At 50.9% G+C, this 22,274-nt stretch overlaps 1 protein-coding gene across 1 annotated transcript in view; it reads left to right on the forward strand.

The window, feature by feature from the left end:
• Positions 1-765: 765 nt before the first annotated feature.
• ZNRF1 (zinc and ring finger 1) overlaps positions 766-22,274 on the forward strand; it is a 31,889-nt gene continuing 10,380 nt past the window's right edge. The window contains exon 1 of the mRNA XM_063945595.1: positions 766-1,453. Coding sequence (XP_063801665.1) covers positions 1,126-1,453 — 328 coding nt within the window. The 5' untranslated portion in view covers positions 766-1,125. The remainder of the gene's footprint in view (positions 1,454-22,274) is intronic.

Here is a 22,274-nt window from a genome sequence, read left to right on the forward strand (position 1 = left end):
CTATATGGGGCAGAGACAGTGGGGATATGGGGAAGGGGTAACTGTATGGAACAGGGAGAGTGGAGTGATAGGGAAGGGGTTACTATATGGGGTAGACACAGTGGGGATATGGGGAAGGGGTAACTGTATGGAACAGGGAGAGTGGGGTGATAGGGAAGGGGTTACTATATGGGGTAGACACAGTGGGGATATGGGGAAGGAGTTACTATATGGGGCAGAGACAGTGGGGATATGGGGAAGGGGTTTATATATGGGGCAGAGACAGTGGGGATATGGGGAAGGGGTAACTGTATGGAACAGGGAGAGTGGGGTGATAGGGAAGGGGTTACTATACGGGGTAGACACAGTGGGGCTATGGGAAAGGAGTTACTATATGGGGGAGAGACACTGGGGATATGGGGAAGGGGTTACTATATGGATCCCCAGGCAGGAAGAGAGGGGAGATGGGGAAAGGGTTACTATATCGGTCAGGGAGTTACTACATGGAGCAGAGAGAGTGAGGAGATGGGGAAGGAGTTAGTATATAGAGTGGGGAGACAGGGTAAGGGGTTACTATATGGGGCAGGGAGACTGGAGAGATGGTGGAGTTAGTATATGGTGAGAAAGGGGTTAATACCGGGGCCGTGCGGGGGAGAGAGAAAGACTATGGTGTGGAAAGGGTTATATATGAGAAAGGGGTTAATAACCGGGGAGAGAGTAAGGTAAGGCAGGGGTTAATAGGCGAGGAAGGGGTTAACAGCAGGCTGGCATGAGAGGGAGCCGCGCATGCGCACTGTCGGCGTCTTTTGTTACAGCCCAGCAACAAGCGGCGGCAGTCGGTCAGACAGAGGCAGAAGCCGGAGAAGGGGCAGAGAGGGGACTCCGGGCTCGGTCACCGGAGCGCCCAGCGATGAGAGCGGAGACCCCGGGGCCATACAGGGGCAGGTCTGATGGGCCGGAGAGCTGAGAGAAGGGCCCCCACCGCACCCCGCCAGGGGCCACAGGAGCCCAGCATTCGCCGCTGAGTGACACCGGAGCGCCGCCCACAGGGGACCCTCTATCCGGGGAGAGAGCGGGTGATGCCGGAGATCTGAGCCGCCCTCCCCGCAGCAGTCCCGGCACCCTCCCTCCTCCAGCAGCCGCCCCATGGGGGGGAAGCAGAGCTCGGCCTCCCGTTCCCGGGCACAGTTCCCCGGGGTGTCCTCCGATGACTCGGCCGTGCCCCCGGCCTCACACTTCGGACATTACCGGCCGGGCGGCGCCATGGGTCTGCGTAGCCGCTCGGTGAGCTCCGTGTCCGGTCTGGATCCCCCCACCGCCGGCCTCCCCTTCGGCCTTTACCGGGCTGGGCCCGAACCCGACAGAGGAGGCAGTTCCGGTGCTGAGGAGAGCCGGGGGGGCCTGTACCTGGGTCCGCGGGCCTCCCTCACCGACACCCTGCAGCTCACCCCGAGGTGGATCGGAGCACAGAGCGGTGAGTGCCCCCGGCGGAACCTGCACCCGTCTACCCCCCCACCCATCCTGTGTGTGACCCCCTCCCCTGCACCCACCTAACCCCCACCCATCTTGTGTGTGACCCCCTCCCCTGCACCCACCTAACCCCCACCCATCTTGTGACCCCCCCTCCCCTGCACCCACCTAACCCCCACCCATCTTGTGTGTGATTCCCCCCCCTGCACCCACCTAACCCCCACCCATCCTGTGTGTGACCCCCCCCCCCCTTGCACCCACCTAACCCCCACCCATCCTGTGTGACCCCCCCCTTGCACCCACCTAACCCCCACCCATCCTGTGTGTGATCCCCCCCCTGCACCCACCTAACCCCCCACCCATCCTGTGTGTGACACCCCCCCTGCACCCACCTATCCTCCACCCATCCTGTGTGTGACCCTGCACCCACCTAACCCCCACCCATCCTGTGTGTGACCCTGCACCCACCTAACCCCCACCCATCCTGTGTGTGACCCTGCACCCACCTAACCCCCACCCATCCTGTGTGTGACCCTGCACCCACCTAACCCCCACCCATCCTGTGTGATCCCCCCTGCACCCACCTAACCCCCACCCATCCTGTGTGTGTGATCCCCCCCTGCACCCACCTAACCCCCACCCATCCTGTGTGTGTGATCCCCCCCTGCACCCACCTAACCCCCACCCATCCTGTGTGTGTGATCCCCCCCTGCACCCACCTAACCCCCACCCATCCTGTGTGTGTGTGTGATTTCCCCCCCTGCACCCACCTAACCCCCACCCATCCTGTGTGTGTGTGTGATTTCCCCCCCTGCACCCACCTAACCCCCACCCATCCTGTGTGTGTGATTTCCCCCCCTGCACCCACCTAACCCCCACCCATCCTGTGTGTGTGTGATTCCCCCCCTGCACCCACCTAACCCCCACCCATCCTGTGTGTGTGTGATTCCCCCCCTGCACCCACCTAACCCCCACCCATCCTGTGTGTGATTCCCCCCCCCCTGCATCCACTTAACCCCCACCCATCCTGTGTGTGTGATTCCCCCCCCCCCTGCATCCACTTAACCCCCACCCATCCTGTGTGTGATTTCCCCCCCCCCCCTGCACCCACCTATCCCCCACCCATCCTGTGTGCGACCCCCTGTACCCACCAACCCCCACACATCCTGTTACCCCCTGCACCTACCTACCCCCACCAATCCTGTTACCTCCTGTACCCACCTAACCCCTACCCATCCTGTGTGTGTGACCCCTGTACCAACCTAACCCCTACCCATCGTGTGTGTGTGTGTGTGTGTGTGTGTGTGTGACCCCTGTACCCACCCTACACACACACACACACAGGATGGGTAGGGGTGTGTGTGTGATCCCTGAACCCACCTAACCCCTACCTATCCTGTGTGTGTGTGTGTGTGTGTGTGTGTGTGTGTGTGTGTGTGATCCCTGGACCCACCTAACCCCTACCCATCCTGTGTGTGTGATCCCTGGACCCACCTAACCCCTACCCATCGTGTGTGTGTGTGTGTGTGTGTGTGTGTGTGTGTGTGTGTGTGATCCCTGAACCCACCTAACCCCTACCCATCCTGTGTGTGTGTGATCCCTGAACCCACCTAACCCCTACCCATCCTGTGTGTGTGATCCCTGAACCCACCTAACCCCTACCCATCCTGTGTGTGTGTGTGTGTGTGTGTGTGATCCCTGAACCCACCTAACCCTACCCATCCTGTGTGTGTGTGTGTGTGTGTGTGTGTGATCCCTGAACCCACCTAACCCTACCCATCCTGTGTGTGTGTGTGTGTGTGTGTGATCCCTGAACCCACCTAACCCTACCCATCCTGTGTGTGTGTGTGTGTGTGTGTGTGTGTGTGTGTGTGTGATCCCTGAACCCACCTAACCCCTACCCATCCTGTGTGTGTGTGTGTGTGTGTGTGTGTGTGTGTGTGTGTGATCCCTGAACCCACCTAACCCCTACCCATCCTGTGTGTGTGTGTGTGTGTGTGATCCCTGAACCCACCTAACCCCTACCCATCCTGTGTGTGTGTGTGTGTGTGTGTGTGTGTGTGATCCCTGAACCCACCTAACCCCTACCCATCCTGTGTGTGTGTGTGTGATCCCTGAACCCACCTAACCCTACCCATCCTGTGTGTGTGTGTGTGTGTGTGTGTGTGTGTGATCCCTGAACCCACCTAACCCCTACCCATCCTGTGTGTGTGTGTGTGATCCCTGAACCCACCTAACCCTACCCATCCTGTGTGTGTGTGTGTGTGTGTGTGTGTGTGTGTGTGTGTGATCCCTGAACCCACCTAACCCCTACCCATCCTGTGTGTGTGTGTGTGTGTGTGTGTGATCCCTGAACCCACCTAACCCCTACCCATCCTGTGTGTGTGTGTGTGTGTGTGTGTGTGTGAGATCCCTGAACCCACCTAACCCCTACCCATCCTGTGTGTGTGTGTGTGTGTGTGTGTGTGTGTGTGTGTGTGTGAGATCCCTGAACCCACCTAACCCCTACCCATCCTGTGTGTGATCCATGAACCCACCTAACCCCTACCCATCGTGTGTGTGTGTGTGTGACCCCCTGTACCCACCTAACCCCTACCCGTCTTGTGTGTGTGTGTGTGTGTGTGTGTGTGTGACCCCCTGTACCCACCTAACCCCTACCCATCCTGTGTGTGTGTGTGACCCCCTGTACCCACCTAACCCCTACCTGTCCTGTGTGTGTGACCCCTGTACCCACCTAACCCCTACCTGTCCTGTGTGTGTAACCCCTGTACCCACCTAACCCCTACCTGTCCTGTGTGTGTGTGACCCCTGTACCCACCTAACCCCTACCCGTCCTGTGTGTGTGTGTGTGACCCCTGTACCCACCTAACCCCTACCCGTCCTGTATGTGACCCCCTGTACCCACCTAACCCCTACCTGTCCTGTGTGTGTGTGACCCCTGTACCCACCTAACCCCTACCCGTCCTGTGTGTGTGTGTGTGTGTGTGTGTGACACCCCTGTACCCACCTAACCCCTACCCGTCCTGTGTGTGTGTGTGTGTGTGATCCCTGAACCCACCTAACCCCTACCCATCCTGTGTGTGTGTGATCCCTGAACCCACCTAACCCCTACCCATCCTGTGTGTGTGACCCTTGTACCCACCTAACTCCTACCCATCCTGTGTGTGTGTGACCCCTGTACCCACCTAACCCCTACCCATCCTGTGTGTGTGTGACCCCTGTACCCACCTAACCCCTACCCGTCCTGTGTGTGTGACCCCTGTACCCACCTAACCCCTACCCGTCCTGTGTGTGTGACCCCTGTACCCACCTAACCCCTACCCGTCCTGTGTGTGTGACCCCTGTACCCACCTAACCCCTACCCATCCTGTGTGTGTGTGTGTGTGTGTGTGTGACCCCTGTACCCACCTAACCCCTACCCATCCTGTGTGTGTGACCCTTGTACCCACCTAACTCCTACCCATCCTGTGTGTGTGTGACCCCTGTACGCACCTAACCCCTACCCGTCCTGTGTGTGTGACCCCTGTACCCACCTAACCCCTACCCGTCCTGTGTGTGTGACCCCTGTACCCACCTAACCCCTACCCGTCCTGTGTGTGTGACCCCTGTACCCACCTAACCCCTACCCGTCCTGTGTGTGACCCCTGTACCCACCTAACCCCTACCCGTCCTGTGTGTGTGACCCCTGTACCCACCTAACCCCTACCCGTCCTGTGTGTGTGACCCCTGTACCCACCTAACCCCTACCCATCCTGTGTGTGTGTGTGACCCCTGTACCCACCTAACCCCTACCCATCCTGTGTGTGTGTGTGTGTGTGTGTGTGTGTGTGTGTGTGTGTGTGACCCCTGTACCCACCTAACCCCTACCCATCCTGTGTGTGTGACCCCTGTACCCACCTAACCCCTACCCATCCTGTGTGTGTGACCCCTGTACCCACCTAACCCCTACCCATCCTGTGTGTGTGTGTGACCCCTGTACCCACCTAACCCCTACCCATCCTGTGTGTGTGTGTGTGACCCCTGTACCCACCTAACCCCTACCCATCCTGTGTGTGTGACCCCTGTACCCACCTAACCCCTACCCATCCTGTGTGTGTGACCCCTGTACCCACCTAACCCCTACCCGTCCTGTGTGCGACCCCCTGTACCCACCTAACCCCTACCCGTCCTGTGTGTGACCCCCTGTACCCACCTAACCCCTACCCGTCCTGTGTGTGTGTGTGACCCCTGTACCCACCTAACCCCTACCCGTCCTGTGTGTGTGTGTGACACCCCTGTACCCACCTAACCCCTACCCGTCCTGTGTGTGTGTGTGTGTGATCCCTGAACCCACCTAACCCCTACCCATCCTGTGTGTGTGTGATCCCTGAACCCACCTAACCCCTACCCATCCTGTGTGTGACCCCTGTACCCACCTAACCCCTACCCATCCTGTGTGTGTGACCCTTGTACCCACCTAACTCCTACCCATCCTGTGTGTGTGTGACCCCTGTACCCACCTAACCCCTACCCATCCTGTGTGTGTGTGACCCCTGTACCCACCTAACCCCTACCCGTCCTGTGTGTGTGTGACCCCTGTACCCACCTAACCCCTACCCGTCCTGTGTGTGTGACCCCTGTACCCACCTAACCCCTACCCGTCCTGTGTGTGTGACCCCTGTACCCACCTAACCCCTACCCGTCCTGTGTGTGTGACCCCTGTACCCACCTAACCCCTACCCGTCCTGTGTGTGTGACCCCTGTACCCACCTAACCCCTACCCGTCCTGTGTGTGTGACCCCTGTACCCACCTAACCCCTACCCATCCTGTGTGTGTGACCCCTGTACCCACCTAACCCCTACCCGTCCTGTGTGTGCGACCCCCTGTACCCACCTAACCCCTACCCGTCCTGTGTGTGACCCCCTGTACCCACCTAACCCCTACCTGTGACCCCCTGTACCCACCTAACCCCTACCCGTCCTGTGTGTGTGTGTGTGACCCCTGTACCCACCTAACCCCTACCCGTCCTGTGTGTGTGACCCCCTGTACCCACCTAACCCCTACCCGTACTGTGTGTGTGACCCCCTGTACCCACCTAACCCCTACCCGTCCTGTGTGTGTGACCCCCTGTACCCACCTAACCCCTACCCGTCCTGTGTGTGTGACCCCCTGTACCCACCTAACCCCTACCCGTCCTGTGTGTGTGTGACCCCCTGTACCCACCTAACCCCTACCCGTCCTGTGTGTGTGTGTGTGTGACCCCCTGTACCCACCTAACCCCTACCCGTCCTGTGTGTGTGTGACCCTCTGTACCCACCTAACCCCTACCCGTCCTGTGTGTGTGACCCCCTGTACCCACCTAACCCCTACCCGTCCTGTGTGTGTAACCCCTGTACCCACCTAACCCCTACCCGTCCTGTGTGTGGGTGACATCCTGTATTCCCTGACGAATACCAGACACACCTGGCTAATTGTCATCTTGCGGCATGACCCGATGCCTGTACATTAGTGTGTATGATTAACCTATAAGATATCAGGTCTGTAAATCACTTATGTTGTGTGTCATGGTGCAGGCCGTGTAGCTGGACAGTGGTGGCAGCCATTGTGTGGGCTACTATTTCTGACAATGCAGCCTATCCCTTCACTAGGGACGACTGATAGACCTGGGGCTGAGCGTGCCCTGTGCCTCTGAGTTGATGGGCTAATAGTGGTTCAGCCTACAGTAAGTCTTGCACATCATGGGGAAGTGACATGCAATCTGTACAGCAGACATATGCGGTTCGGATTTGGGTAGTAATGGAATGGTTATCGCTAGTCCTCGGACGCTAAGTACAGCGCTTTGGTACCTGCCAGCCTCGCAATAAGTTTATAGCTTGCACTAGAGTGCCAGCTTTCTGGGGCGATGTGCCCACTGCTTGCAGTCAGAGGCCAATATTTGATATCTTCTGGTGTAATAAGGTGGTACATGAGGTAACAGGATGCTGGCATGCTGTGTACTGACCATGTGTGCAGGCTATCGCTCCCCCTGACCCCTGCGTTCTGCATTGTAGCTTGCTGTGGTCAGGGCCTAGATGCATGCCTAGCAGTGTGGTTTCCTGTCAGGCTTATGTACAACTCTCCTTCCTGCATACAGACAGCATCCTCCTCTCAGCTACTGTGCACGCTCCCCCAGATTATTTACAACGTACCATGTGATCTAGTGGTTCCTGATGACCCTTCAGCCTAGTGTAATACTATTGGTGGAGAGTCTTCCACTGGTGTTTGGTAACCAATCAGATCTTATGGGCCCCATACACTTACGGAAGCGTCTAGTTTCTCATCGTGGAGAGGACCTTTCCCATAACCCCCTGGGTCCATGTCACAATCTATTTGGAATAGTAAAGTGTGGCGTGCGGAGCGAGACACCGAGCCCGCGAGGGTTCAATGCTGCATAGAAAGGGGGGGGGTGGGGGGGAAGGATTGCCCAAGATACATCGTATGCTGTCCTTTTGCGTACAATGTATCCTGGGCGATCCCAGCCATGCTTGCGGGGTCAGACATGATTGAATGTGCAGCACGGTCAATCCGGAGGAGGACAAGCATCGGATCAGAAACCCCTCCAAGATGTCCAATTTCATTCGATATATCGGTCCGAAATCGGGCATTATCGTCCTAGTTTATGGCGCCCTCTACACTGTGGTTTTGTTATGCAGGGATCTCATCTGGTACCATAGTCTCTACATTAACTGAACAATATATGTATATATTCTTCTCCACTTCCCTGTATCCGCAAGGCACACTCACGGCAGGTTTGAATAATGTCACTTAATCATCCATATGTTCCCTTCATCTGGCCTCTGCCGTTTAGGAGGACATATTACAGCTGCCATGTATTACGCCTCCAGGTATGGCAGGCCTCCTTCTGCCCGATGACCCAACATAGCGCAATTTAGAAGAGTTGCAGTGTGCATGGTCCATGTGGTGGCAGGGGACGTGGTAACAGCTAGGTGTCCTGGATATTGGTGGCTGGTGGCGTTACTATTTATTGGGAGGGGAATATTCAATTCAGTGTTATGCTTTGTCCGGATTTCTGTAGGGTGGGGAATATTCAGTCTATCCAAGTTCCTCTTTATAGAGTGACAGTTGTATGCCTAAAAGTCTGGCAACTTGCTTATAATGTGGCTTCCCTAATCCATGCTGCTGGGGAAGGGGAGTGATGGGGGGTATACCTTTAATCTGATGATGCAGCATTATTCATTGAGGTTTCCCTCTTCTATCTAACAAAGCAATGTTTTCCTCTTTCCTTTCCGCCACTTTCTGGGAAGCCGGGAATGAGCGTCACAGCCTTTTTTTTTTTTTTTTTTTTTTTTTTTTTTTTGAGCTATGGGAAATTGAGAGCATGTGGGCTGTAAAGACTTTCGGTTTTGTGCATAAATAAATTCCATGACCTAGAGTGAAAGGGGGTTTTATTGCACTGGAAAAGAATGTTACACAAAAGCCAATTGCAATAGGGTTTTGTTTTCATAAGGAAGGGACGTCCTACAGCACTGTAATATTCTACATGATGTCATTCATTCCAGGCACGTACTGGGACCAACACAGGTAACAAACAGCACATTAATACATAGGGGGAAATACTCTCGTCAGGACTTTCCGTTCTGCCTCTTTGGAGGTCACAAAATCTGGGATAGTTTCCTTTCTCTTACTACGATTGCATTATATATTGGGGGGGGGGGGGGGGGGCGCGTACTGTGAACTCGTACATAGTTAGGAATGGATGCAAGCCCGGTCATGTGAAAACGTTTCTCTTTGACCTGAAATATCTGAATACAATGTTTGCTTTATATGGGCTGCCACACGCATTCTATGCATTATAAGAATATTAAAGGACCCGGCCCCGCTCTCTGGTTTATTGCCTTGTATAGGGACCGTTGGCTGTGTGCTAGGGTTGTGGCTTTATACGCTTACACTATTACACCGTACACACCGCATGCTATAAGCAACATTCACAAGAGAAGGACTTTGTAGTCCCCTATAAAGCAATAGTCGCGTTGGTTAGACTGTGATTTTTGCTGCAGGCTACCCAGGTAGAACTGGTTAAATTGGTTATAGCGTTCAGCAACCTGTCTGGCATCTGAGAGACTGCAGGGTCCATCAAGGCCAAGGAAAGGTGATTGACCAGCCTAGAAGGGACTCCCAAAAGCTCAGTGTCAGCAGCCGCCCATATCCGCGTTATAGTCTGTTAGAAATTCTGTATTAATTGACAGTAAAACATTGTGTATGATACAGGGTAACGCTAGCTGATACTGGATATTAAACTGCTGCTTTTCCGTGATTTCCCTCGTTCAGCCTCTTACTGTTACCTCTCTGTGTAGCGAGTTACTAGTCATTTATTTATTACCAGTTACTTATATAGCGCACACACATTCCGCATACAGAGAATATTTGCCCATTCACATCAGTTCCTGCTTACACTCTATGGGGCAGATGTATTAACCTGGAGAAGGCATAAGGAAGTGATAAACCAGTGATATGTGCAAGGTGATAAAGGAACCAGCCAATCAGATCCTAACTGTTAATTTACATATTGGAGCCGATTGGCTGGTGCCTTTATCACCTTGCACATATCACTGGTTTATCACTTCCTTATGCCTTCTCCAGGTTAATACATCTGCCCCTATATTCCCTATCACATGTGTACACACACACACACACACACACACACACACACACACACACACACACACACACACACACACACACACTAGAGTTAATTGTGTTGGGATTCAATTCAATTCATACCAGTATGTTTTTGGATTGTGGGAGGAAACCGGAGTACCCAGAGGAAAACCCACCGAAGCACGGGGAGAATATACAAACTCCACACAGTTAGGGCCGTGGTGGGAATGGAACCCATGACCTCAGTGCTGTGAGGTGGTAATGCTAACCATTACACCATCCGTGCTGCCCCTAGTCATGAGGCTGGTCCAGCCCTGGTTAGGGTCTGTAAACTGTACCAAGTACAAATACAGTGCGTGTCTGGGTGATGGGGAAGGTCTGGAGTCCAGGGGTGAGACATGGTACTATTGGCTGCTAAATGAACAGGTGTCCTATAGCTAATTATAACTGTTGTCCTTGGCTGGAGGAATATTTCCATAAACCTCAGGTCACACGTGATCTTTGCTGACATTCCTTCCCCCACCCCCTCGCACACACGCGGCACTTGTGGAAATACTTGTGCAGACTGAACGACCCATTGGTTTAGCGGAGATCCCCCATCAGTTGTTGCATGTGCATTAAAGGAGGCTGTAATAGGGGCTCTTCAGTGTGTTGCTGACAGTCTAATTCTGTCATGTATACTCAGCCAGACACTCAGAGAGGGGTGCAGCAGTGAGCGTGGCAGACAGCCCCGGGCACAGGATTGCCACTGGGAACTAGAACTCTGCTAAATGTCTAATAACGTGGCTTAGTAGGCATTCACTTCTGAAGTTCCGGCACTGCGTGCGTTGATGGGATGCGTCCAGCCATTTCCATGTTTCTAATACATACTACCTTCTGTTTAGCTTCTATAGCTGCAAAGTAGGATTTCGGGACTAATCCGTGGGCTTCGGCTTGTGTCGTTTACCAGATTGTTTGCTAATTATAGGGTTTATAGGCTTTTTGGGTTTGGCACAAAACGGAAGTAATTGGCTGCAGGCCTTGGTAGAGGTACATTCACTCCAGCAGTAGAGCAGGCTCCTCTATAGACGTGCAGAGCGATGTTGGGCCGGTCACGCATTAGCCAGTTCTGTGTATGATATGCACCTGTTACCTGCGCAACCGGGAGTTTCTGTGACTTGGGGCTTAATTCAGACCCGATCGCTGCTGTGCGTTTTCGCAGAGCAGCCGATCAAGGCCTGAACTGCGCATGCCAGACAGCCGACGGCTGTCTCAGCCCTGCGATCACTTCTGCCTGATTGACAGGCAGAGGCGGTCGCTGGGCGGGCCTGCGGCATTTGGCCGTCGTTTTAGTGGCGCGGTCCGGGCTACACAGGCGTGCCCGGAAAGTGCGGGGGGGGGGGGGGGAATGCAGCGGCTGCGTGATGTCACACACAGCTGCTGCAACCCTCACAGCGATGAGTAGCTCAAGCCAGCACGCAGGAGCTGCGCTGGCAGGGAGCTACTCCTAAAGCATCGCCGCTGTGCAATGCTTTAGTATTTGTGCGGGGGGTAGGGCCTGACGTGCGAGGTGTACTAGCCCTGTGCTGGGCGTGCCTATACTCTGGACCAGTCTGTGCTCAGTAGCTGGCTGCGCTTGGAGATGCCGGGCTCACTCCAAAACAGCCGGGGGACGGAATAGCGTTTTGCGCAATATGCAGCAGAGGAAGATTTCTAGGAAGCGGGTAGATGTTTATTGCTCTGTGACGGTCTATTACCCAGTTTTATTCTATTACGGTTTTATCCATTCGTAAAGTACAACAGAAATATAATAATAATAATTACAATAATTACTTTTCAGCACACGATGTAACAGAAGCGTTCCCCTCTGTCAGGAGTTATCTACATTCAGCCCTTGTTATATAGTCAGAAGACACCATACAGCATGTTGAAATCCTTCTCCATATAATACGCCTTTGAGACCGCAATAGGTGGGTTGCACCTGGGAGACATACACGGGTGCGACCCGCCTGAGGCCCCTTTCTCACTGGTGTTCCCTGCCTGGCATATTGTCAGGCTGGTGACGTCAGCGGTGACACGTGCAGGGGTGGCCGTCCATACAGTGTGAACGGGAAACGGGTCACATCGACCAGGCAACCCGTTCACACCGTATAGCGACTCGGGTTGAAGCCATATTCAACCCGGATTGCTACCAGAAATGTGTTGCCGGAATCCCGACCGCCGGCGTACCGACAGCTGGGCGAGCGCAAATGAGCCCCTTGCGATCTCGCTGCGGGCACGGTGGCGCGATGCGCGTGCCACGCTATCTGTTCTCCCTCCAGGGGGGTCGTGGACCCCCAAGAGGGAGAAGAACCTGTCGGTATGCCGGCGGTCGGGATTCCGGCGCCAGTATGCTGGTCGGTGGGAGCTCGACTGCCGGCAAAGTGAAGACCACCCGGGTTGAAATACTGTGGTGCTCGACCTGGAATATTTCCCATGGACCCTTTCAGACCACATAGCAACCCAGGTTAGTGCGCGCTCATGTGCAGTAACCCGGGTTATAAGCTGGCAGTCTGAAAGGAGTGTAACTTTAGGACTTGTGTATCAATCAGACCCACTATCTGACAATATAGAAATAAATACAGCCTACGTTTCAAAGGCCCAGCCCAATTTCCTGCTTCCCTTCATATATCTGTAACAAATGTACAGGAAGTCATTGATTCCAAACCTACTGGACACTTTCTATAGAGACGCACAGAAGTCTTCTTCATTAACACTGCCCACAGGGAACTGCAACATTTACTAACCGTTTCTTATATATCGCAGCATATTCCGTTGTACGTTACAGTAGCAAACAGTGACCAAACAAAACGGGGTAATAGACAGACACAGAGGTAGGAAGGCCCTGCACATCACCTGGAGTGAGTACATTGACCACAATCAAAGACCTCCCGCTAGCACAGTACAATTACCATTGGTATCCGGATGCTAGTTCGACCGCCATTGGTTGACATGGACTAAATGTTGACATAACAAAAGGTTGACTCGAGTTTTTTACAATTTTTTTTTTTTTGTTAAACTTTTTTATACTTTACCATCCACGTGGACTACAATTGGGAATAGCAATCTGTGCTGAATGCAGGGGTAGCGGAGCGAGGCACCTTGGCCGCACACTTGCCATGCAAGGGGACGCGGTGCACTAATTGGGATCCCTGCTCACTTTACATAGTAAACGACCCAGTAAAAAAAGTCATGTCAACCTTTTCATGTGTTGTCCTTTGCAGTGTCTATCTTACTCGGGTCGACACTGTGATCCATAACCTTACCATCCCATTTCCTGTACTCAGAGGATGGGCATTCCTTATACATGCTTCCAATTACATTTAAACACATCTTAAAGATAAATCAATGCAAAGATTACTGAATATACTCTGCCTTATACACCAAGTCTGCAGTGCTTGACGGCAAAATATTTTTTCTTAATGAGAGATATATATATATATATATATATATATATATATATATATATATATATATATATATATATATATATATATATATATATATATATATATATATATATAAAAAATGTGGTTGCGGGCGGCACTCTCGGCGTAAATGAAGACAGACACGTAAGTCTTTTAAGTCATCAACGTTTCAATGTCTAAAGTGACATTTTCGTCAGGATGTCACTTTGGACATTGAAACGTTGATGACTTAAAAGACTTACGTGTCTGTCTTCATTTACGCCAAGAGTGCCGCCCGCAACCACATTCTATACATCAGGATACAGGTGCACTGTATACCTCTGGGAGGGCACCGGCATTTAAACCATCGTTACATTTATTTAGGGGACTTGGGAGTGCCGTCGACTTTGTGTATATATATATATATATATATATATATATATATATATATATATATATATATATATATATATATATATATATATATATATATATATATATATATATATAAAAGATCCCGGCACTCCTCTTGTAATCAATTTGTAGTGCTGCGGTGCCCTCCCAGAGGCAGAGTCCTCAATAAATACAATGGAGAATGAGGGCGGCACTCAAGCAGGCTGTTGCATGTGTAGAAAATCAGTTTAATAGATCCGACATGTTTCGGGGACTAGCCCCGTCCTCAGGGCCTTAACTTATATATATATATATTTTAGTGTGTGCATCACTGTAACATTAGTTAGTCCCAGCACTGGAACGTGTGTATGCCATGTTTCGGCATCATGCAGAGGTCCACCTTATGCTGCAGCCTGGACTAAGCGTTCCTGGCTGCGGTCCTGCCTATTTACAGCTGGCAACTCAGTGCTGATTGGTCCAGTCAAGCACGGTGGTTAACCCCTGTCGGTGCCACAGCTGCCTTCTTGGCCATGTGGGCTGGGTCTCCGCCACAGTTCCATCCATCCTATGCGTGTGCTAGGAACTGTTGTCTTGATAGGTTTCATTCTTGAGAAAGCTGGGTCTGCCCTTGCCTTACCTGGGTCCACCGTGTGTATAATGGGGGAGGGGGTGGGGTTGCTATATTCAGGGTCTGTTTAGGTAGGAAATAGTCTAGTAAACGTCACTAAGTTATCGGACTGTAAATGCGAGGGCTGGATCAGGATAGTTTTTAAACGCAAACCTTGAATCCTGCATATTTGATTAATTGGGGTAATATAGAGCTCGTTATGGCTCTCGGTGAGTCGCTGTGATGTGCGACATTTGTACATCTGGGCGCCATCAGCCCGAATCTGTGTAAGACGGGCTCTGATGCAGCGGCCGCAGCTTTCCGAAACGCTGCGTACCATTGTGCTTCGTCTGCGGTTTTGTATGTGTGTAGAACCAATTCCTGTGCGGTGGTGACTGTCTCAGCCCAGCGTCTCTGGTACACTGAGTGTTTCGCGGTCTGCGCTGTGACTAAGGCGCTGCTTGGCTCTCCATATGACGTATAGACGCGAGGAGGACTCTGTACATGAATGCTGTGTTCTTAGTTGGCGACTTACATTTGTACAGACTACACAGAATTACTTTCAACACTGTGGTTAAGGTTGCACCAAAATATTCATGTGACGCAGAACATACATCTTGTAACGGACGCTAAAAATAACATATGTTGCAGTCTATTTCCAGTGTAACATTTCCTGTACCACGGAGATGTATCTAATCTTGTTGTTTTGCTATCGGCCGTGAAGACTCCCTGCCGTGTCCTTAAATAGGGTCCCTGACAGCGTGGAGGCGTGTCAAAGGAAAATAAAACCCTTGTATTGTTTGTCTTGGACATTTATATATAAATACACTGTTAGGGTGTGTAAACTTTTCAGTATTGAGTGTTGCGCTTCAGGATAAGGTCAAAGAACCATACGTTTGTGACTCTTTAAAGGGTAAACCTCCCCACCCCCGTTCCACTTGTCTTTTATTTACTTCTGACCAATGACTGAAGGCGGGTAACCCACAGCTTACCGACTCTGTGCAGAGGTTAGCGTGCTGTATTTGGGCAGTGTCTTTCCCCTGTGTTACTAGGATGCAGGTTGGCTGCCTGAGGCCATCCCTCTGTGGACCCCAGGTGGGGGGTAATTGATCCTCTGTGTCCTGTTACCTAGTTGGGGCAGTTTTAGTGAAGATGTCTTTGTAGAGGAGTTGTGATTAATTGGACACATTGGTGACCGCATACAGCAGGATTCTGGCTAGTGTCGTTTGTGTACACCTGTGGGCCACCCCTGGTATACGACAGGCCTGGATTGTGTGTTGTGGAACTACAATCGCCAGCAGATTGCTGGGCGATCATGCTGGGACTTGTAGTTTCACAACACCCGGAAAGGCGGAGGGTGTCACGCTCTGGCATACTGTAGTTTCTGTCCTTGCATCTCTTCTTGCTGAGTAACGAGAATTGGATAACACTTACCTCACCCCCCCTCCCAGGCGAGGGTCTACCTGTTACCACTGACAAGTGCAGTATTATCACTAATTTGTTTTATTTGCAGATCTTGATAGTTTCCCAATATATTCCTTATTCTAGGATGGGGATCTTAGTGGCATGTGCATACTCCCTTCTGCTGTGGAACTGTAAGTCCCAGCATAGCCTATCATCTTCATGGCTGAGGGCTGTTCCCTGCGATGATTCACATGTACTTCTGTACCCTGATATCACAGTGGAGGTGCAGGACATATAACGACAATCCTCTGCAGAGAAACTGCTATAGGTCTTTCTGCTTTTCCCAGTTCTTTTCATCTCCTGAAGATGTGTTCCGTTGGATGGAAACGCATCCTGGCTGAGGGCTTACTCGGCTTCAGTTGCAAATCGGCTGATTATCGGAAGTCTGCGCATGTGCAAAGGCCGAAAATGCGATTGCCAAGAAGATGGCGTTTGTGGGGAGCGGATGGGAGAACGCAGGTTTGTCATGGCAGTTTTCAGGTCGTGCTTCTGACGTCAGCTGCGGTTAAAAACATGGCCCCGCGTATATCCTACGTGTGCATGTTAACCGGAATTGTCGATGCTGCTCTGTTTCTGTGTATGCCTAGCAATTATGCAACTGCATGTGCAAATTTTGTGATTGTATCGGTGTGCGTCTTTTACCTTTTGTGGGCGGCTCATTACAGCAGTTCTGATTAAATCACAAATTCTGTCTCGTTAGCGATCCACTCTGCATAAGGCCCTGAGTCACCGCTTCTGTATACATAAGTAATCCTTCTTTGTAAGTAAACTGGTTTATCTACCTCTTATTCTCCTGTTGGGACCCTTGCCATGGGCTGCTGGCGGTTGTTTCAGGTTAAGAACTATTGAGAGCCAAGATAGGATTTGCTACAGACAACAGTTAAGATCTAGTCCCACTTGTACTCCTGTGGCCCCAGTATTGTCAGGCTATAGTACTAATGTAACTAGTGGGGGCGGGGCAGATGTATTGGAGGTAGAACGGTTTGTGGCTGCTGTTGTGTGAACCTCTGGTCTGACCCTCTTCCCTCGTCTGTACACGACAGGGACGTGCAGTCAGGGGAGGCAGTGCCTCACCTGTCATACTACACAGTTTTTATTATAAAAATAATCTGGAAAATACAAAGTAATTATTTCTAACTTATAAATATAATCATATATAATCTTTGTAGTCTTCAAATCATTTGTATAGTGTAAACTCACAAAAGCTGCACTGCTCCAGGAAGACACAGAGTCGTGAGGCAACATCCAGCGGAGCCTCCACTGTGATAAGAACTGCCTGGTGCAGGGGGGGCGGGGCTCCACAGCAGCCAATAATCCCGCAGAGAAAACGGACCACTAGAGGCAGCTACTACATCTGCCTCAATGATGATCAGGTGACCTGTCCAGGACCTAACCAGGAAGTTCAGACTTCAGACAGCTCACTTCAGAGACAGAGCACTGCTGCTGCGGTGATGCTCCTAAGCCTCCTGTGCCCTGGCTAGGTAAGGTCCTGTAACACATTTTGTGTGCCTCAGCTCTGTGTACTCACAGTTCCCCAAAGTGATTGAGTATACTGTGCACTGTTAGCACACAGCTGATCAATCATTCTCTCCTCTGTGACATGAGCCTGCCTGCTGCCCTACACTGGTGCAGAGGTCAAGGCTCATGGGCACTGACAGCCCACCCCTGTGCACAGCATGCAGCAGTCTCTGTGTGATGCTGCTGGCTGAGAGCTCTGCACAGGGGAACCACAGGACTTTGGCTCTGCAATATCATACTCACCCATCTTGTTATTTTGATAAAAATCTGCACATCAGGAGCTGCCCTGACTGTAATCTGGTATATACAGTACTACATGTAGCATACTCTGCACATTTATACTGTATGTGATTAGTGGCAGTGACCAATCTGAATTGCCCAGGTGGGACCTTTAGCTACAGTATGTGTATTTAATATAGAATGCAGTTAATGTGTGTATAGAACACTTTAAGTTGTTGTTTTGTAGTGTTGCCCTCTGAAACTGTAATAACATTAACTGCAATTTTTGGTATTATTTTTAGTTTTGTGTGTGGTTTTATCACATAATTGCCAACATGTACTGTTTTTTTAAATCTACACAGCAGTACTGGAATAAAAAGTACTGTAACTTTACTTTGTATGCTCCCTCTTCCCCCCTCCTCTCTTCAGTGCCGGGTCATTTTGCCGGGACCTGCCTGACTCCCCTTTCACATAGACGTGCAAATTACCGGTTCAAGAATTTCGACCCGGTAATTTGTAGATCAACACGGGTATTTTGTCTGTGTGAAACGTTCAACCCGTGTCGAAATTCCAGTGTCTCCGACCCTGGTAGATTCCAGGGTCGAAGTCTCGGGAATTACTACACGGGTCGACCCTTTCAGACAGAAAAAGGACCCTGGTGTTTCATGAAATTACCGGGTGGAACTGCTTCATCCGGTAATTTCATTTTCTGTCTGGTATTATATTAGCGTAGGTATCACTGCATGCTGGCTGTGAGATGATCAGCTGCTGATGGGCTGTACACTCACTGGGTGTTTCAGGGGTCATTAATATTGCTGTCTAATGATTACTTCTCCAGATTCCAAAGTGTGTGTAGGTTCCTCTATACTCTTCTCTTACAAAGCCTGCAAAAAGGTCACATCTAGTTTTGTGTGTTCATTTAGGTATGCTGCAGTTGTTTTATGTGAAAAAGTTGTATGTGTGTCAGACTGGTAACCGGATAAATACAGTAATGATTTATAGTAAACGTCAGAGGCAGGACAGACTTTACATATTTATTGCTAGCCAGACTTTTTAATTCTGTAAATCATCCTGAGGTTTCGGTTCTGACCATACAGCGATACTAGCTTGCAAGTTAAGTGACAGACAAACCCTCCAAAATGTTACATTGACTGTAATACATACACAACATGCTTGGTAAAAGGGATGCAGTGAGGATACCGACTGACGGGATCCCGGCACTGGAAAAACTGACGATGGAATCCCGTCCGCAGCTAGAACACCGGCGTTGACATCCAGACAGGACTCGGGATCCCGGCATCTAAATACCGATGCCCGTAATCCTGATCCTTCTTTCAGCGGGATGCAATCACGTGGGAGGGGGGAAAGGGGGGGTTAGGTTTAGCCGTCAGAAGAGGGTTTAGGGTTAGGGTACAGTACTCCTCTATTGGGCTCATATATGCATGTGTAAATCTGGCTCTGATACAAGCCAGTGCCTCCCCAGCCATTTACCTCACCGCACGTCACTGGTACACGATGGCCATTAACCCAAAGTTGGTCGCATCCTGTCTGTTTCCGCCATGCTCTACACGGATTCTCCTTTTATTTCCAGAGGATTGATAATAGATTTATGGCAGCAGGGCTGCGATCTACAGCTTGTATTACTGGCTCTTATAGCTGTTTTATTCAGGATGAAAGTATGATAGGAGTCTTGGAAGGAACACGTGCTAGAAATGACTGGGCAGGAAGCGGCTGATCTGTGAAGTGAATCATTAGACAGAAAGGCTGGGGCGTTTGGAAGTCCCTCTTATGTTTATATAGGTTCTTCTTTCATGCTGCTGGTGGGGGAGCAGCTGAGTCTTCTGTAAACCACATTAATCACGGGTAATGTCCCGCCACACCTCTCTGGCCTGTTCTTCATGCCGAGCTCCCTTATATTCCCCATACCAAAGCTCAGGATGTGTTTTTTGAATATCTTATTAAGCGCTGGGACCCAGGGCCTATTTTTATCTCCAGTATCTGCCCTCTGGTTATGTTCCGTCATCGAAGAAAGCCAAGCCTCAGCCCAGCCACAGGATGCGTATGGATACATAGATTGCATTACGGCCTGTCATCTAATTACATGGCCACAGAGCTTGGCATATGCAGTGCGGTGCTAGCTATTGTCTTCCGCTTTTCCTCAGCATCTTGTTCGATGTCCTGGCGTAGCCTTGGAATAGGAAGTCTTGTTGCCTTATTACCAGATGCGTTCCCACAGCAGAGTCCTCCTGCAGAATCCTCGGTAATGAGTGTCTGCTGGTAATTACGGAACCTCCTGCTCCGCGCTGATGGCCTTCTGATTTGTGTGTTAATGACAAGGCTGGATAAGATACCTCAAACGTTTGTTCACCTCAGCGACGGTCTTGGATTGGGTTCTGAAGCTCGTATTTGCATAATGTGAGAGGAGGTATTGCATGCATCAAATTCTATCGAGCAGAAGCACTCATGGGTACAAGATTCTTTAGCACTGGCTCGTGTTTGTGCTCAATCAATACTGCTGCTCACTATCTTACTAACGGTGACATACATGTAGCGCAAACACATTCTGCAGCGCTGTACAGAAATATTCAGTCATTTACATTCGTCCCTGCCCCAGCAGAGCTTACAATCTATATTCCCTATCACATGTACTCGCATATACACGAAGGTTATTTTTTGTCAGTAAACAGTTAACCCTGCCAGTATATGTTTTTGGATTGGGGGAGAAAACCGGAGCACAAATAAAATTTGGGAACTGCAAGGACTTTGGTTCCTGCTTCCAGCCTGACTGGTGTCTTGATGGACAGCGATACACTATGGAAGGCCGAGCGAATGTTCCAGGTGGAAACTGTTAGGGCAGATATAAAACATGAACTTTATTCTAAAAATGCGGCCGTTTCTGTACTGATGGTTTACCTGTATACGAAGTTGGTAATTGGGGAAACGCTTGTTAAATATATCTGCCCCAGCTACATAAAAGCTGAGAATCATCCATTGCTTTTTTTTTTTTTAATAGGGTCCCGGTAAACTGTTCCCTACTTGAGGTGGGCCATTTTGTGCGCTGCATCAGTATTCTTGTGAATGCAACTCATCAGTACATTAAGAACGAGTGATGTGACTGAGGTGTGAGGCACAAAGTGCCTCCGTCATGTCCATAGTCACACCTAGTGCATTTATTAGCTGCACAGAATTAGCGCTGTCACCGTGCGTAGCCTGGTGTCATGTCACCTTTGTCATGTTTCGACTGGACAAACTTGAGATCTATGTGAGGCATTAGGAATGAGGCGCAACTTATAAATAGGGCGCCGTCTCTTCGGGTCCCGTTCGTTGACTCATCCTGTCTGTGTTAGGCCATTGTTTACACGCCAGGGAGATTTCTTTTCATTTCTACATTGTCTGTGATTATGCCCCGCAGCACTTTCTGCTCTTTTGGTAATTAATCCCCTTTCATCCACCAGCAGAGTCCTCTGCGGACGGTCACCTTAAACTGCGCGTCACAGCACGTACATGCCAGCCACTCTAGTACTGTCCTGTACAGCTCTTCCTACTGGCACTCTAAATAAAGCACGTGTCTGAGGCCTTCCTCCCTGTCTGCCAACGTGATGCCAGGTGTGCTTTTACATGAGTAATCGCTCTGAACTTCAAGAAAAACGTCCCGCCCGCTCGCAGAGCCACATCACGCGTGGTGAATGCGTTGCACCGCCGTAGGAGTAGCAAGAGCCACAGCCGGGCTGGGAGGAGAAGCAGCAGAAATTGACTATTCGTTTTATGTGTCGGTGAAATGGGCGCGCAGGTTTCACCTGCTGTGCTGTACCTGGCTGTCGCTGTGCCACTGAACTGCCTGCAGAGCCGTCTGTTCTTGTCACCGTTTCCTGCAGCAGCCCTACATGGAGGACAGATAGCAGCTGCCTCGCACAGTTTCTGATCAGACAGGATGTTAGTTAAATCCCCACAGAGACCGCGGTTTCCTCAGCGTATCCCTGCAAAGTGTGTCAGGTGCCCAGCTGGGGGTGGGTGGGGGGAGTGCAGCTGCAAGATTTTGTTTTATGTGTTCAGAGCGCATCCTGGATACTGTACTCTCTCCAGCTAAAGGTCTAGTGCCGCAAGTGTCACGGCTTTGTGCTAGCTTACTGTACCGAGATAAATTGCGTATATAGCTGAAAGGTGGTTTGGACTCTGTGGTTCCGCCAGAGACCTCACACACTGCAGTGGGGATCATGGGGGTCCTTCCGACCTGTTCGCACGCTGCCGTTTTTCGCAGCGCAGCAATCGGGTCACTACTGCGTATGCACCGCAATGCGCAGGCGCGTCATACGGGTACAAAGCGGATCGTTGCTGAGCGATAGATTTAACGAAGAATCCATTCGCACGGCCGATCGCAAGGAGATTGACAGGAAGAGGGCGTTTATGGGTGTCAACTGACCGTTTTCAGGGAGTGTTTGGAAAAACGCAGGCGTGTTCAAGCGTTTGCAGGGCGGATGTCTGACGTCAATTCCAGGACCGGACAGGCTGACGTGATCGCAGCGGCTGAGTAAGATCAGACCTACTCAGAAACTGCACAAAA

The sequence above is a fragment of the Pseudophryne corroboree genome, chromosome 11 (genome assembly GCF_028390025.1).
Source record: "Pseudophryne corroboree isolate aPseCor3 chromosome 11, aPseCor3.hap2, whole genome shotgun sequence".
Taxonomy (NCBI): domain Eukaryota; kingdom Metazoa; phylum Chordata; class Amphibia; order Anura; family Myobatrachidae; genus Pseudophryne; species Pseudophryne corroboree.